This window comes from Nuphar pumila, chromosome 13 (assembly GCF_984573655.1).
Source record: "Nuphar pumila chromosome 13, dmNupPumi1.hap1.1, whole genome shotgun sequence".
Lineage (NCBI taxonomy): Eukaryota > Viridiplantae > Streptophyta > Magnoliopsida > Nymphaeales > Nymphaeaceae > Nuphar > Nuphar pumila.
The window spans coordinates 66,184,464-66,203,391 of NC_143261.1; the positions used below are offsets into that span (position 1 = coordinate 66,184,464).

The window sequence follows — 18,928 nt, forward strand, 5'->3', positions numbered from 1 at the left end:
ACTGGTTCTTCAAAACATTTATTTCTTTTTGGTGAGGTCTTTCCTCTTGTTATTTCTCTACACCTGTGTGTGCTTGTAAGGCTTATGCCTTTTGGCCATTTTGTAAACTCTATTTGAAGATAGTGGAATAAACTGACCTATTGGTCATCGTGGATGTACCTCAGTTTGAGAGAACCACATAAATCTTGTGTGTTTCTTTAATTTCTATTGATATATATATATATATATATATATATATATATATATATATATATATATATATATATATGTTGCTTCCATTAATTTTCACTTTGGAGAAATCCTGTTTTCCTCAACATCTGGTATCAAAGCTTGGTTAATCCAGTTCTTATTCGTTATATTTTTTGTGTAAAAATTATGGAAAGCAACGTTGGGCGTATGATTAGTTTGAATGGCACAAATTGGATGACTTGAAAAACAAAAATGAAAGATCTTTTGGTTTGTAAATATTTGGATGAACCCATAGAGGGTGATAGCGGCAAACCAGAAGAAATGAAAGATGATGAGTGAAGGTGATTTCCATGGTGATTTCATGATTTCGAGAATGAAACTTACTCGCAAGGTGATTTCAGGAATGTTCGAATGGAAAATGAAGATGTGTTAAAAATTATCGGTATAAGTGACATTTGCTTAGAAATAAATATTGGTTGCAAATTGTTGCTTAAAGATGTAAGGTATATACCGGATATTCGACTAAATTTAATCTCTGCTAGAAAGTTGGATGATGAAGGCTATAACAACAATTTCAGTGATGGAAGGTGAAAGTTATCCAAAGGTTCTCTAGTGTTAGCAAAAGGAAAGAAGACTTGTTCTATTTACACTATGCAAGCAAAGATTTGCAAGGATGTTATAAATGTTGTGGAGAATGACTCGTCCATCGATCTATGGCATAGAAGGCTCGGGCATACGAGTGAGAAAGGATTGCAAGTTTTGTTCAAGAAAGTGCTTCTAGCGAGGATAAAAGGTACATCTTTGAAAACACGTGTTCATTGCTTTCATGGTAAACAAAATAGAGTGTCATTTCGTAGAAATATTGCATCTAGAAAATCTCATGTTCTAGATTTGGTACATTCTGATGTATGTGATCCTTTAAAGGTTAAGACACTTGGTGGTTCACTATATTTTGTTACTTTTATTAATGATCATTCTAAAAAAATTTGAGCTTATACACTGAAAACTAAAGATCAAGTTTTAGGTGTATTTAAGCATTTTCAAGCCATGGTTGAAAGAGAAACTGAAAAACAGTTAAAATGTGTTCGCTCGGATAATGGTGGTGAATACATTAAACCATTTGATCAATATTGCATCAATCATGACATCAGGCATGAAAAGACAGTCAAAAGGACACATCAACAGAATAGTGTTGCAGAGAGAATGAATCATACCATTCTTGAGAGAGTCAGATGTTTGTTGTCACATTCTAAATTGTCAAGATCTTTTGGGGGTGAGGCAATGAAGACAACAATTGATCTTATCAATTTGTCTCCTTCTATTCCATTGAATAGCGATATTCCAAAGAAAATTTGGATAGGGAAGGAAGTCTCCTATGATCACTTGAGAGTATTCGGTTGTAAAGCTTTTGTTCATATTCCAAAGGATGAGAGGTCCAAGCTTGATCCTAAAGCAAAGCAATGCATATTTCTTGGCTATGGGCATGAAGAATTTGACTACAGATTATATGATTCAATTGATAAAAAGGTTGTCAGAAGTCGAGATGTTTTCTTGAAGATCAAACTATTGAAGACATTGACAAGCTTGAGACAACTGAGTCTAGCACTAGAGATCTTGTTGACTTAAATCCTCTTAATTCACCTGTTGTTCAGGATATCATTGAAGAGATGCAAGCATCTCATGATAACGTAAAGGAAAGAAATGTTGAGCCAGAGATTGAGGAAAAGCAATCACCCCAAGAGCCACATCTACAGACACCGTTAAGGAGATCTATCAAAGAGAAACAACCATCCAGAAAATACTTTTCACATGAGTATGTGATGATAACAAATCAAGGAGAGCCAGAGACTTATCAAGAAGTTTTGAAGCATGAAAACAAAACTGAATGGTTTAAAGCGATAAAAGAGGAAATGAAGTCATTCCATGAGAATCACACCTATGATTTGGTGAAACCACCTAAAGGGAAGAAGATTTTGAAAAACAAATGGGTCTTCAGGCAAAAGAATGATGAGAACAACTCTCAACCCAGATTCAAGGCACGACTTGTTGTGAAAGGAATTGGTCAGAAGAAGAGAATTGATTTTGATGAAATCTTCTCACCAGTTGTGATGTTCTTCATCTGAACTGTACTTGGTATAGCTGCAAGTATGAATTTAAAAGTTGAGCAGCTTGATGTGAAGACTGCATTTTTGCATGGTGACTTAGAAGAATAAATTTATATGAAGCAACCTGAGGGTTTCATTGACAAGGGTAAGGATCAGTTGGTTTGCAAATTAAAGAAGAGTTTGTATGGATTGAAGCAAGCACCGAAACAGTGGTACAAAAAATTTGATTCTTTCATGACTAAGCATGGGTATTCAAGAACCACTACAGATCATTGTGTGTTTGTGAAAAAAAATTCAGATGGTAATTTTACTATTCTTTTGCTTTATGTTGATGATATGTTAATTGTGGTCCAAGACATAAGCAAGATCAACAAGTTGAAGTTAGAACTGAGTAAATCCTTTGCCATGAAAGACTTAGGTCCAGCAAGACAAATTCTTGAGATGAGAATTGTTCATGACAGATCACATGGGCTAATATGGCTATCATAAGAGAATTATATTAAAAAGGTTCTTGAGAGGTTCAATATGGACAAAGCAAAGCCTGTTAATTTTTCACTTGCAGGTCATTTCAAACTTAGCTTAAGTCAATGTCCTACAAGTGATGAAGAAGAAAATGAGATGCAAAAAATTCTCTATGCTTCAGCAGTTGGTTCATTACTATATGTCATGGTTTGTACTTGACCGGATATTGCTCATGCAGTTGGGGTTGTTTGTCGATTTCTGTCAAATCCGAGGAAAGAACATTGGGCAACAGTGAAATGGATTATGAGGTATCTTCAGGGCACTTCAAAGATGAGTTTGTGTTTTGGAAAAAGTGAGCATATTCTTGATGGGTTCACATATTCTAATATGGCTGGTGATGTCGATAATAGGAAATCTACTTCTGGGTATTTGATTACGTTTGCAGGGAGAGCAGTTGCATGACAATCAAGATTACAGAAATGTGTAGCTCTCTCCACTACAAAAGCAGAGTCCATCGCCATCATAGAAGCAAGCAAGGAATTACTATGGATGAAGAAATTCTTACAAGAGTTGGGATTAAAACAAGAAAGGTATGTTCTTCATTGTGATAGTCAAAGTGCAATCCAATTGAGCAAGAATTCTTCATTTCATTCAAGATCGAAATATATTGATGTTAGATATTATTGAATTCGTGATGTCTTGAATAATAAACTGTTACATCTTGAGAAAGTTCACACTAATGATAATACTTCAAATATGTTGACTAAGGCATTGCCTAAGGTCGAGCATGAGAAGTGTCGACTCTTGGCAGGAATGGTCAAAGCCTCCACATAAGTCGAGAGGGAGAGAATTGTTTGGTTTCCCCCCTTTGTGAGACCCATTTATTTGCTAAATAAGAACATTTTTGTTAACTAACATTTATTGGTATGCTTATTGAAACCGTGCATATTCATTATTGCGGAGGGATTTCCAAGCACGACCTTTGATTGTCTCAAGGTTGATTTATGTATTCTGCTGCATAGCGATTTGTGAGATGGCGCTTCAGCTGAATAGCGATTTATGGTTGACACTTCAACTGCATAGCGATTTGTGAGATGGCACTTCAGCTCAACAGCGATTTGTGATTGGCACTTCAGCTACATAGCAATTTGTGAGATGGCGCTTCAACTTTCACATTAAATGTGAATCTCGTTCTCTATTTAGGGAGGGGTGGTTCGTCTAGCAAGTAAGGTTTCACTTCCTTTTGAGGCTGCTTCATGCGGCTGGTTCTTCAGAACATTTGTTTCTTTTCGGTGAGGTATTTCCTCTTGTTATTTCTCTACACCTGTGTGTGTTGGTAAGACTTATGCCTGTTGGCCATTTTGTAAACTCTATTTGAAAATAGTAGAAGAAACTGACCTATCAATCGCCATGAACATACCTCAGTTTGAGGAAACCACGTAAATCTTGTGGGTTTCTTTAATTTCTATTGATATATATATATATTTTGCTTCCATTGATTTTCACTTGGGAGAAAGCCCGTTTTTCTCAACACTTAGAGCTGGAGAAAACGAATATGGATTGGACAAAACCAAACCTATGCAAGTTTCATGATGAAAGTATCCTTAATGCAAAACAAGGAGGATTCAAAGGCTAGGATACTTAGGTCCCAATTGGATCCTTTGTGAGTCACCAAATCAACTGAGCTAACCTAGATTGCTATCAAACAGTTCAAAGGCTTGATCAAGATTTAGCAGCTCGGCCGAACCCAGGTGGCCTCGTGGCGCCCACATCCGTACACCAACCAAAAAGGAGATATTATTGTGAAATTCAGAGCTAAAAAACTGCTAGGAGGCATCAACTCTGATAATATTACACTTGGCCAGAAGCCATCACAACCACTGGCAAGATTTTGAACATATCACAATTCTGTAATGGTATTTTCAAAAGCTAAGAAACTGCCAAACAATACAATATTTTAAAAACACCCTATTCTGAAAATATCATGCTTTCATGATATTAACACAGCAAAAACACTATTTTCACATTATTTGCAACTTTTTATTTTGGTATTTTTTAATATTTCTATATTTTACTGTGCTAATATTTTCCTAAGAAAAGCTATATTTTTCAATTTGACAAGAATATTCTCTGATATTTTACCAAGAACAAGACTTGCGATGTTGGTTTGCAATGATTTGCTATTTAGTTACATGCTAAAACAAGATGTAGGGCTGTCAGTGGTTGGTAGGAGCTGTCAGTGCACGTCTCTTTGTGGTGGGACATTACAGGTTCAAAATCCAATGGTACGCTGAATAATAACTGGTGGGTGTCTGCCTAACCCCAGCTTGACTTTAAAAAAAATAAGATGTAGGGCATGAACCTCAAACATCATTTATATTGTTCAGCAGTCTTGGACAGAACCATTTGTTGAGTACAGATCATATCAAAATTAAATTTTGAGTATCAATCATGTCCAGCTGAGATTTTTACTAGAGCAACACAGCTCAAAGCCTCAACTGGAAGAACATTCAACCCAAAGTCAATATTGAACACTGATTAAGTCATCACCTGATTGAAATCTCTCTCTCATCATGGGTGTTCCAGCAGTAAGTAGAATGCCAGCACACACACTCAAAAACTGCTCTTAATTCAAATCTCACATTTACTAAAGAAACTACACAAGCAGGAACAAGACTTTCAAATACTCTTACAAATAATCTTTAGCCGTTGTTGGAAATATCTGCAAACTGAATGTGTGCTTACTACACTTCTGCTAAATGAAACAAGGAATCTTAAACATGACCTCGTTATTGAAAGTTAATTGAAATTGCATAGTTGGGCAACCGTCACTAAGAAAACAATCATGATTGTATCAGACCACTGAAATGCCATCAATAAGTAGCATATCATGGTCATTAGCCTTGTTATCAAAGAACATAATGATACAGTACATTGCTCCCAAATAGATGTACATTGATGCTTTAACACATTAAAGTTAGGAAGCATGGAGATGGGATCGGTCAGTTCCTCCAGTAGTCACTTGTGCATACCATGTTTGCCAAGCCTCCAGATAGTGGGCAAAAAGATCACTCAATGCTGACCACAAAAATCAACCACTGTTCAGTTTTGCACAATGCACACAAAAAACGTGCAGACATATGCTTACACACATATAAGCATGCATAAACACATGTATTTGCATGCAACATGCACATATGCAACATGCACATATGCAACTCACACACACTTTCACTCGTGCAATTGGCCACAATTTTCCAGGACTGGTAAATGACTAGTTAAGATCTTCAGGATTAGATCAGTTTTCCGACTAGAACTTAGTCTCGTGGCCTAGGGTTTCTTGTAGTCACTAATAGGATGGGTACTTGGTCAAATTGTCTCAATTGCTAGATTTGTATGGTTTCTGAATAAAGTTGTGGTAGATTATGGTGTTTATGCAAAGTGAAGAGCCGTCTCAAGCAAGCATTTGATATATATCTAGCTTCTCATAGAAGTGAAGAAAAGTAAAGCTGGCATTATGAACACAAGTAATGAAAAATTAAAGCAAGGACCTAAAAGTTCTTGCACCAACACCAAAAAAAGACATGCCTAACTGAGATGGTAGCCATCATTATGAACACAAGTAATTCAAAATTTAAGAAATCAAGGAACTAGAAAAATTCCTGCACCAACAACGAAAAAAGAAATTGCCTAACCGAGCTGGCAGCCATCATAAAAATATTTTCCCCCATAAATTAGCTTAAAATACATTTCCTAGTCAATGATTAAATTCTGTTTCAACAAAAAATGGACATTTAACTTGCTAATAAATTTGTAAGATATTTTAACTTGCTAATAAATTTGTAAGATATTCCAGGGATGGAAAAGGAACACAAACCGTGGCTTAATAAAGGAGGGTTAAGATTGCATAAAAATGATGAGCATAGGCTTGGGATGAATTGGGATGACTTAGAATGACTTGATTTAATACAAGAATAACTTCCAGAAATTTTGAGTGATAATTTGAGATACCCAAGCAGACTCTCTTAAGAATGTTCAAACTTTGTATATTTGGGTTTGAGTAGACAACATAAAACCCACTAGATTAACATTAAGCGCTTCAATCCAACACTCTAAAAAATATCATTCAGCAGAAAAGTTGAGCATCAAGTAGAAAGACCCAAAAATAGCAGAAGAGATACCATTCAAACTCAACATCAGCATGGCCATAACCAGTTTAGTTATGGGTATTTCACACACACACACACACACACACACACACACACACACACACACACACACACACACAACTAAGACTAAATCCAAAGAAATGCAACCCAGAAGGATCCAGGTTCCAGGGCCTGGATGATCTACATAGAGTTGAATGTACTCAGATGGAAAAAAAAAACAGTCAGCTTATGGAGTATCCAGTCTCCATTCCAGGACTTCACAGGAGACAACTAAATCATGCATAAAGCTCTAAATCACATCTACCTCTTCAACATCAGAATGTCAAAAAGAATTAACTAAGCAATCAGGTAACCAGGCATAGATTCAGAAGACAGCATACCTACTACATCTAAGTCTTAACTCATTTGATAATTAACTACAAACAGGACTCAAGGCCAAACCTAACTCAATCTTTAGCAAAATCCCAGGTCATCTTATATGAAAACATACACGATCCAATGAATCAAGTTTATGAACAAGAAAAGTTTTGGTGCCACTATATCTTACCTTGGTTCTTATACTGAGGATGAAAAGATGCAGCCAAGGCATCCCAGTCCTGGAATCTCTTTGAACTGCTCTCTGCATTCGCTTGAGCTAGACAAACTGGAGAAAAAGGTCCATAAACAAACCCCTTCGAGGGAATGTTCTCTTTCTGCTGCTCCTGTTGTCTTTGGCAGTGCTGCTGCTGTTGTGGCTGCATCAGTCTTTTGGCATCACTAACTTCCAAATTCACCTCATTTTCTTTCCTTGGCTTCAGAATGTGAATTCCTGAGAACAATTTGCTCCTTTTTGTGTCAATGTCTATATTGGTACAAAGTTCTGTTCCAAACTCCCTCTTCTTAATCACTCCCTTGGGGATATCAGAGGAACAAACCGAACCAGAATTCTTCTCAGATTTTCCATTAACACCCAACCATCTAAATGCAGGCTTTCTGGTGACAGAATGATGTGTCTGAAAATAAAACCCACTGAAATCTTCAAAAAGAGAGAAAAAATGGATGGCACAAATTCTATCATTTTCCATAATTTATCCATATTAATATCACCTTCTCAATGAGATTCATGGATGACAATACATTTGCAATGTCATATAATCTTCTCACTTTTGCTGCAATATACAGACAGAAAAATAAGAAAATATTTGAGTTGGTTTTTAAGTGCAAACAGAAATTTAATTATCAAAAGACGAAAAAAAATAAAGCATTGAGGATGGAGTTAGTTCAAGAATTACTACTCCTCAGTTGCAAAGAATCATTTGCTTCCCCAAGCAAAAGAACTGCTGCTTCTTCAAGTGAGACAATCTCTGCCTGGATAATACATATAACAATAATTTATTGTATGCCAAGATTGCACATAATATTGAATGGATAAGGAGCAATCAAGAAAGAGGATATTCTACCTTCGAACTCAGAAAAAGTTTAACAAAGTTTTGTGTGAGAAGGCCCAGAGATTTCTCTCTTCTACGTTCTGCACATACCAACAATCCCTTAAGTAGATAGTAACCAAAATTCTGCTCAGTTTCTGCATTTTCCAGGAATCTGCCGTTTGAAAGACAAAATCTTTTATAATGCATTGTGTCGCCTCTTTGAATTTCACAACTTTGGGCATAATGAATGGCTACGTGCACATGCATATCATATAGTGGCAAGACAATATTTATTGTGCACCCATGAACCAACACAAATTCAACTAGGCTTCAGTTTTCCAATTGGTTAAAGCACCACAGTGATCCATCTGACTACATTTTCCTTATTCAAACTTAATAGACACAAAAAATTCATGAAATGGGCACGTGACAACTAAGCTTGACTCGTGCTCATGCCTAACCATCCAACCTCAACAGCCATTGGCATTCATCAGAAAATTGAGCACTCTATACAACACATTACCACGCAAGAAACAATTCCCATATTCATGTGTATACCTGACTTCACTTTTGTTGCACTTGTATTGGATGTAGGGGGCTTCAGAAGAACGGAGCTAGGGCTACACTTCAGAGGAAATTCTTGGCTGTTGGGGTTAGCTGAATTTTCGTCCTCCTCATCGTCAGAAACCTTGATTTAAAGAAAAAAAAAAGAATAAATCAGTAACAGAAACAATTGATCAACAGTTGATAAAACCTACAAAGAGTAATTAAACTTACCCTGATATCATCATGAACAAGTGGCAGTATGTTATTAGATGCTTCTCGCATTGCGTCTTCCTGCACTCGACCCAAACACTAAGAATCATTAATAGATGAAAAACACCACGGACAACGAAAACTGGAAACTTAGAACTGTATCAACCATGAGAAATCCATATGCACCGCCTGTGAAAGATCCTCGGCAGTCTGACCAAACATTGCTTGTGATGTTAAGCATCCGATGGCGGCAGACTAGATCAATTACTGTTGTCCGATTTAGTAAGTTTTATCATCATAACTCTCTAAAAAAAGAAAAAGAAGGGGGGAATTTGTGCAATACTCTTAGTTTTGCCAAGGCCTGTGGTATCCCCTCAAACCCTTTCCAGGAATATTGATTCTTCGCCTTCCTTGCAAGAACCTAAACCAAATCAGGCAAACACCACCGAGATTCAGAAAGCCCAAATCGGAAAAAAAATATAAGAAAAAGAAGAGGACAAAGAATTAGAGAAAAAAACAGGGCTTACCCCAACGCTCTCAAGAACGTTCACAATGTCATAGATCCGCCGCCTCTCGACGCCTGCAGACAAAAACCAAGACCAAATCAGCCACGACAACCACAATACAACCCGACTGATTCAACCCCTTCCCCAAGTTGGCGATTTACCGAGACGGCTAGCGGCCTCATCCAACCCGACTGATTCAATCCCTTCCCCATTGTACAGGGCAAGAAAGCTGCAAGAAATCCACTTGGGTATGAGATCTACTTATAGATTCCATAAAAAAACAAAAAACGCGCTCAGAGAGAGGGAGAGAACTACTTCTGGCAGAGGAGGCCTAGTGACTTGTCCTTGCGGTTATAGGTGTAATGGCGACTATGCAAATCCTTCAACGAGGAAGACGACGACATCTCTATCACCACTACCCTACTCTCTACGAACCCAGAGAGAGAGAGGGGGGGGATTATGAGGATTTCTAGTTTGGAGAATCAGAATTGAGAGAGAGAGAGAGAGAGAGAGAGGGAATTCTAGTTTGGGAAGAGAGAATCTAGAGAGAGGGGGAAATGGGAATGGAGGGAAACGGACCGTTAAAAAGGCGCGGCGCGTCATGAATTCGAAAAAATAGGCTCGGATCCGAACCTGAGGCTCGGAGCGGATCGACAAGAAGCGTGAGCCCCTCATTCAAATAAATTGCGGACGCCGAAAAGCACAGCACGGCCTTTTTTTGGGTTTTTTTTTAATCGTGTTCACGTGCTTCCTTTCTTTCCCTCAACCTCCATCAGTGACCACCAACCTAGGGTTTCTGACTTTTCCATGGACGGATATGGTGCTTGACTGCTTAAATGATTCAAATGCCCACCAATGTTTGAAATCGTTGGTTGTAATGTTTGGGTTAAGTGAGGGTGTGTTGGTAAAATACGGATTCACGTGACACGTGAGTGAGCTGCACGCATAGACTATGATGACGTAGTGCACACCTGTTCAAAGCTAGGGCATCCCCCACCTTGTCTGCACTGTTTAAATTGGCATAGTTTTGGAGGCAATGTTTGAAAGGTATTTGCTCTCACATTGGGCTGTATCTTGAAATTTTGAACATCATGAGCCATTAAAGCTGTGTCTTGGACTGATTGTTGAGATGGGAAGCCATTATTTTCTGATTTTGGTAAAGAAAGATTTGACATCACCTCTAGGGTTCGCAAACGAGACTAACGAACCCAGCATGGCATATTTGGGCTCGGCTGGTTTACCAGTAGATTGTACTTGTGACTTGGTTGGTGTTAGTGTTTACCAGACCCAATCGAGCTCAACTCATCCACGAAGGAGACGAGCCCTATGCGAGCTGGATGGTACAAAAAGTTTCATGTTATTTTAATTTTAAATGGGAATTAATATGTTCACTTCTCATGTATATGAAAATTGGTAGCGGCTCACAAGTTAGGTACTCACACTGAGTGTCCACCATGGGGCGTGATGGACGCTCATCGTTATTTTGCACAAACAAACTCTCAGTGGCGCTAAAATAATGCCATTAAAAGTCTTAGCTAATACTTTTGGACTTTTACTTGTGCCAAAATAGTGCCAATAAAAGCTTTTTTTGCATAAAAATGATGTTGAGTCCATCAAGCTGCGTGATGGACATTTGAGTAACCTCTATTTGAGCACTTAACCCGTTAGCAGCTAGCAGGCTTCCTTTGGTTTGGGTGTCACTTCAAGGGTAAGCACCACCTGGTTGGCTGGTGTTCGGTAGTCTTGCCGCGTTCTATGGCTGGTTTAGGTGTTCATGCACCCAGACTCAAGAGTATTGCCCTAGTGTCTAAGCAATGTTAGCTTGCCCATCAACCGGCTAATCCTTGCGCTACTTTTCTTCTCTCTAAGTATGGGTCTTCTTCTCTCCTTTTGGTTTTCCTTCACTTGCGGCATGGAGCATTTTCTCATCTGCGTAAGTCATGGTTGTCGGCTTTAGCTTTCTTCAACAACAATTTTGATGATCCCACCGATATTGGTAACTGAGTGCATTGGGCTATTGCTCATACTGGGAGGTTCCTGACCAGCAAAGTCTATAGATCGTTGCTTCCCTCGGGGTGGTCTGGTTGCCCGAATCTGCGCTCTGGGCGAAGGGCCCTTCTCCCCGTACTCGGGTCATGGCTTGGTTAATCTTGCACGATAAGATCCAAACTCACTCTACCTTAAAGAGGTGGGGCTTCCAGCTTCCGAGTTGGTGTGTGCTTTGTTAAGCTACTGAAGAATCCTCGTTACACCTCTTCTGGTCTTGCCCTACCTTTGTGGAGATCTTTCGTAGGACTTGGAGGCACCCGGAGGTCCTGGTTATGGAGGAGTCCTTTATGCTAGACCTCATCTTGGGTTCGATCTTCCTTTGGCGCAGCAAGCGTTGGCGGTTAATCTGGAGGTCGTGGTTGTTTACCACTTGGTGGTTCATTTGGATGGCGCACAATGATGCCCTTTTTCAGGAATCTTCAGTCGACATTAATCATCTTGCGCAAAAAATCCTAGTGGACGTTTACGCGATTTTGCGTATTCATCTTCCCGATCTAACGTCTCCTCCTGTTGTCGCTCTGCTCCCCCCGGACCTTATTGGTTTTGCAACTCCTGCATGAGCCGCTTATTTTTTCATTTGTTTTACTTCTGCTTGTTTTTGTTCTGCTTTTATTCTCTTTAGGCTCAACTTTGTTGACCCTTTATGTGGCTATGTTGAAATAATGTTTCGTCTCTCTCTCTCTCTCTCTCTCTCTCTCTCTATCTATATATATATATATATATATATATATATATATATATATATATATATATATATAGTAGTGCGTAGGTGCATGATTACTTTCGAACATGACCAAAACAAACTTCTGCCACTCAGTGGAAGTGTTCTACGTTGGGACTTTTCGCAGCAACTTTTGTGGTCGTTAAAGGTGTTATTTGGTGGAACCTCGTATGGAGTGTCCATCACCCGCACGATGGACCGGCCGCGCGAGTTCGTTCTGGTCATATTCATAAGTGATCATGCACATATATATATATATATATATTACGCTTAGTGCATATATATTTTATATATTACCAACAGGGGTTTCGTTTGTTTGGTAATAGCAGCTAGTGCACATCACCAAGTGTTGGACGTTGCCTCTGCCACATGGGGCTTTGGATCTTGGAGGAGATCCAAGAGAGTTGACCCACATGGGTTAGGATTGGATTCATTTGGGGGACCCGATCCAAATATATAATGAACTGAGTTTGGACCTAAGTGGGGGATCCAAATTAGTCAACTCACATAGGTTGGTTTTGGACCTAGTAGATCTTAAAATCATTTGGGATATATACAAACGAGTCAACTCAAATGGGTTAGTTTTGGACCTAATTTGGGTTGATCTACAATTTGGATCCTTAATCTATTTTTCTTTTTTTAGATCTTTATTTGGGTTGGGTCTGGAGTACAAGACCCAACTCAAATGGATTGTGCACACATAAGGATGGTGCGTTGAATTTGGGTCCAAAGACCCAAATGAGTTTTACACAAAATTTCAAAACAAATTAAATCACTTAAAACCCTTGCCAACCCACTTCACTTCCCTTATTTTTGTCACCTACCCCCTCTCCCTAATTCAAGCCTAAAACCCTATAAATATCCCCTCCCAACTCTCAGGTCACTCACATCTCATGCACTATCTCACCCTCTCGTCTCTCTTATTCTCTCCCTCTCTTGATGTAAGGGTGCTGACCCACACCCTCATCACTGTCTCCACCTATCGATGTCGCAGCACGGCCACCCGCCGACACCACCTCCCCCTTCTTCTGATTTTCTACATGCGCCACCCAATAACACCCTTCTTCTCCTTCTTTTGGTTCATTGCCGATGTTGTAGCACGACCACCCATTGGCACCACCTCCTGCCTTTTTCTAGAGACTACACCAACCAAAAAAGGTCACCACTCTCGTGACTTGCCTCCCTTATTCTTGGTCATTTTTAGCTAGGCTCGGCACAGTCGAGCAGCGCTCAGGCCAACAGAGCTAAGGCCAATGATGGGCACAACTCCAACATTGAAATACCACTAGAGGGGAGGGTGAATAGTTATTTATGAGCATAGATCGAGAATTAAAACATAAGACAATATGCACCACAATAAACACAAGATTTATGCTGGTTCGGTCGAGTTACTGACCTACGTCCAGTTCTCAAGTAAAACCACTTGAGCTTTCCACTATTTAATCCTTGTTACGAGATAAATAATACAACACCCTCTTATAGAGGTCTTCTTCTTGAACCCAAGAAGGAAACAACACCCTCTAACACAGAGGTCTTCTTCTCAAACCCGAGAAGGAAACAACACCCTCTAACACAGAGGTCTTCTTCTCAAACTCGAGAAGAAAACAACACTCTCTAACACAGAGGTTTTCTTCTCAAACCCGAGAAGGAATCAACAATAAAATAGAAAGTTACAACACTTTCCTATAGAACCTTCAGAATGATATGCAGAATATGAAAGCACGTATAATAATATCACTCTTTTCAGAAGATTCTCACAGAATGTTCTCTCTTTGAAAAGTAGGTAGAATAATCACTCTGGTGAACAAAAAATATTCTTTTGCTTTCAAATACACACTTGATTTTTGTTTGAGAGTTTTCTTTGTCACTTTTTCTTTCTTTCTCTTTTTCAAAGCTTTGAGTGTTATCTCAAAAATATTTTATGTGTATATATCTTTTTACATCTTTTTGTTTATATATATAGGTATAGAAAAAGTCGAGTTTCGTTTTGAAAGACTATTTCAGATGAGAGTACTCTTTGGTACGTATCACTTTGTCTTTCAAAACATCTTTTCTTTAATGAAAAAGAGAGTACAATAATTTGTATACTATTTTACTTTTTCATAAGTTGTCATTCTTAATTAAATGCTTTGGAAGAACAATAAATGTGTGTTATAATATTCATTATCTCAAATCGTTATTTCCTAAATGAATGTTTAGTTTAATAATAAATATTTGTGCATTTAAAGAATGATGATTGTTTTATCAAATCGTCATTTCTAAATTGATTTGAGGTACATTAAATGTTTTACGTATTTTGAAATAAGAATTGTAATTTGTCATTTCTTAAATAAATGACTTGTAGTACATTAAATGTTTTGGGTATAAAAAATAAGACTTAAAACACAAATCGTCATTTCTAGAGTAAATACTTGAAAGTACAATGAATGCTCTTTGTACTACTCATTTTTCAAATGATCTTTTCTTGAGTAAATGCTTTTGAAGTACCATTTAATGCTTACTAAAAAGAATGATGTTCTCAAATACAAGTCGTCACTTTTTAAGTGACTATTTTTGAAATTGTATTTAATCCTTAAATAAATAAATGGTCATTTCTTAAATTAATTGTTTTATTCAACAATAAATGTTTGTGTATAAAAATAATATTTATTTTCATAATTTGTCTTTTCCTACATAAATGTTTATGTATTATGAACCAAAATTTCTTATGTGAATGTTTGTGTATTATGAACCAATGTATTTTGTCTTTTCTTACATAAATATTTTTGAAATCATGAGCTTTTATATATTGTCAAATTGTCTTTTTCATAAATGCTTTGAGAAGTACAATGATTTGTTTCAAAAAGGTGTTTTTGAAATAATACAATATACATAACGGTTCTTTTTATGAAAGCTTGTCTTTTTGTATATGAATGGTTTTGTATGATTTTAAAGCATATACTCTAATATGAAATATGCATGCTTCTGAAGGTTCTGTTACATATGACTCTAAAGAAGAAAAATCTTCATCTTGAAGTAGCCGATCTTCTTGGAAAGACTTTATGAATGTATGGCCTATCAAGCTTTTTCTTCAGAATAGTATGATTGCATCAGGATGTTGTACTTAAACATAAAGCCTTCACTATCTTCAAATGAAGGATCCTTGCACCAAATACACGTTAGATTTATAGCACATCATATTCAGTCATACTATAACATATTCAGTTTCATACATAAAAGCATATCATATTTATCATATCACATATGCATCATCAAAACATAGTTTCTCAACATTCTCCCCCTTTTTTATGATGACAATATATGATTCCTCTATCAATATGCCATATTTTAGAATGATTAAATATGATAGATAGTAAATGCATCTATATAAAAAAAATAATGATAAGCAATAGAAACCGTAAATCAGAGTAGGTGCTTATTACAAACATATAAAAAAGGTAAGAGGTTTTTGTTGCACACATCATTGTGCATAATGAGTTTTTCTCTCTCCCTTTGTCATCGACAAAAAGAGAAAGGAATAAAAGTATTAATATTACAGATCGTTATGAAAGAAAGTTATTCTGAATTTGATGGCGAATGCAAATGCTTGAGGATGAGATCTTGTCTGATTTTCAATGATTGAAACACCTCTATTAATGAAGCTTGGTTCTGCATAAGAAGGTCTTGTGTCGTCTGGACATCCACCAAAACAGAAAATATGTTAGAATGTGATGGCGTCTCGAATTTTTGGTCATCAAATTCTTTGTCTTCATCTGATTGTTGAGAAGAACATCCTTGAACAAAAAAAGTTGGCATCGAATACTAGAGTAGAGATAGATGTTGCTTCGTCGTGAAGGGGTACATTGAAGTGTAAAAGAATTAAGGTGATGAAATAACCAAAAGGAAGTAGACGAAAACTTCTAAAATTGATCATGTTGTCAAGAATAATAGACGACCAATTTATGGGAAGAGAGCAAAATATCACATACAATAAGAGAGAGATCTCTTTGGCCACAAATCCTTTTGAATTGGACTTTGGAAAGATGTTCTGAAATAGGATGTGGGAGAGTAGCTTTGCATGCGGTTTGAGATTGTTGGAATGCCATGGAAATTTGGTCGATTTAGGAGAGTTGAGGATGTTGTGAAACACAGACCGTTCGAGTGGTACTATGTTGGACAGTTCAGTACCATAGGATGGGATGTTGAGGATGACACCTAGTGTATGAGCATTGAAGGAAAGGAGATGGCCACATACCATAGTGGTAAGGGTCTGATGATCATTATCGACAAACATATTTGTGTAAAAGAGTTTGATTAGTTCAGGATAATAGGTGACATAATTTGATGAGCCAAGAATGTAGGTGAAATTGTGTAGAGCGGTTTCAAGATCAAAGGAGAAAAAATCTTCAAAGGAAATCAACCTACCGGGTTGAATTTGGAGAGAACTTACGTAGTTGTAATGTTGTATAAGATCTAGATATCGCAGTTCAGATGAATCAATCATATCGAAATTATTTGTATAGGATTTTGATTAGGAGTTCATTTGAGAATGTAGAGGTTTGAAGATAGTGATCGTGAAACTGAAAGAATGTAAGAGTTTTTCTTGGTTGATACCATATGCAATGTTATTGAGAACATCTTCTTAAATAGAGGATGTGGAGTAGTTTCGTATCATGTAGAGTTGTAGTTTTCAATTAAAGAGGTGCAATTCGTAAATGTGTGATTATGTCAAAAGTTTGGACGAGAGTGTATAAGAAAAATAAGAGAATAATGAGATTTTGAATAAAGGTTAGGTGATCCATAGTTTTGAAACAAGATGTCAAGAGGAATTATTTCTCGTGTGTGAGTGAGAAAGAAAAGGACAATTGTCATAAATGATCGATTTGAGTGTAGAAAAGACATAAAGCAGTTTTTAGTAGTGACATAAACACAAATACGACAAGTTAGAGAGAGAGTCTAACATGGATTTAATAAGCTAGTTATAGGGTAATTCACTGTTTTTGAGATGACAAAAAAAAGATGTATTGAATTTTTCGTGATGAGATGAAATAAGTGACATACAAGAAGAGGGCAAGTTAAATTTTAATGTATAAAAAGAAAAAAGGAGTCATGATTGTTGATAGAGAATTTCGAATCTTTCTTATAGATGGGAGTGAAGTGATGAGCAAAAAAAAATGTCATGAAAAGATTTTATGTATAAAACAATATTTGAAATAGGTGACAGATAATACAAAGTATTGAAATGAGTGATAGGATGGAATGGATAAAGATATGAACACTCAAATTCGTAAAAAAAATGCTTTTAGACATACGACTCAATGATGTATTTTAAATGATGAGTGAAGGAAAGAGTTTTGTCATTTTATGATCAAGTGGTGAGGATTTGACATGCGTATTTGTCAAACTCAATTGTCATGAAAAAAAATAGCGATAAAGAGATGGCTAGAGACAAAGGACAACATACTTTAAAGAGTGCTATGACATAAGAGACATAAAGGAATGTCATGATTAATTTGTGTTTCCTTGTTGATTGTCATGAGAGAGAAGAGGATATGAGGTCATAATGGTGAAGTGACTTGTACTTGATAAAAAATAACAATAAAAGATTATAAGAAAGAGGGGCCAAAAATGGCATGAAGGAAAGATAAGACATAAAGTAGTTTAAAATTAAAATAATATTTTAAATAGAAAGACTAAAAGTGACGAGTAAAAAAAAACTTATAGTTTTAGAAGGACACCATAGACAAATGAGTAACCACCTAGTATATATGAAACTGATGTGGTAAAAGTAACTATGAGAATTTTAGTTATATAGTATCAAATAAATTGCATCTTTATCATGATTAGACATATATTAGGTTAGGTGAATTTTAATAATAGTTTATAAATCATCTATTTTACATATACCTAATTCTCGTCTGATTCATATGAAATCTTCATGTTTTAATGATTTAGTGAATATGTCAGCTAATTGATGATTAGTAGGTACAAATTCAAGTTTAATTACATTGTTCAAGACTTGTTCTCTTAAGAAATGATGTCTAATTTGTATGTGTTTTGTTCATGAATGAAGAATTAGATTTTTAGAAAGATTAATTGCACTTGTGTTATCACATAAAATAATTATATTTTCGAATTTTAAACCAAAATCATTTAAGGTTTGTTTCATCCAGATGACTTGTGTACATGCTAGGCTTGCAGCAATGTATTAAGCTTCAGTAGTTGATAAAGATACACAATTTTGTCTTTTAATGAACCGTGAAACTAGTGAGTGCCCTACCATATGACATGTTCCACTTGTGTTTTTTCTAGCAGATTTACTACTAGCAAAATCAGCATCACTGTAAGAGATTAAATCAAATATAAATGATTTTAAATAAAATAACCTAAAATCAATTGTTTCTTTTAGATATCTCATAATTCTTTTTACAACTTTAAGATGTGATTCTTTTGGATTAGATTGAAATCTAGCACACAAACAAACACTGAACATAATATATAGACGGTTAACAGTTAAATATAGTAGAGATCCTATCATACCTCTGTATAATTTTGCGTCAACAGTCTTACCATCTTCATCTTTGTC

General features: G+C 36.6%; 1 protein-coding gene across 1 annotated transcript; it reads right to left on the reverse strand.

The window, feature by feature from the left end:
- Positions 1–5,443: 5,443 nt before the first annotated feature.
- Positions 5,444–9,997, reverse strand: LOC149818550 (E2F transcription factor-like E2FE). Its single transcript, XM_089984088.1, has 11 exons — positions 9,909–9,997; positions 9,755–9,822; positions 9,615–9,667; positions 9,431–9,508; positions 9,109–9,168; positions 8,890–9,019; positions 8,365–8,432; positions 8,197–8,272; positions 8,012–8,073; positions 7,473–7,917; positions 5,444–5,834 (listed from the first exon to the last, which is right to left on the reverse strand). Exons 1-11 carry the CDS (start codon positions 9,995–9,997, stop codon positions 5,734–5,736), a joined length of 1,230 nt encoding a protein of 409 aa, XP_089840214.1. The 3' UTR covers positions 5,444–5,733.
- Between the last annotated feature and the right edge of the window lie 8,931 nt (positions 9,998–18,928).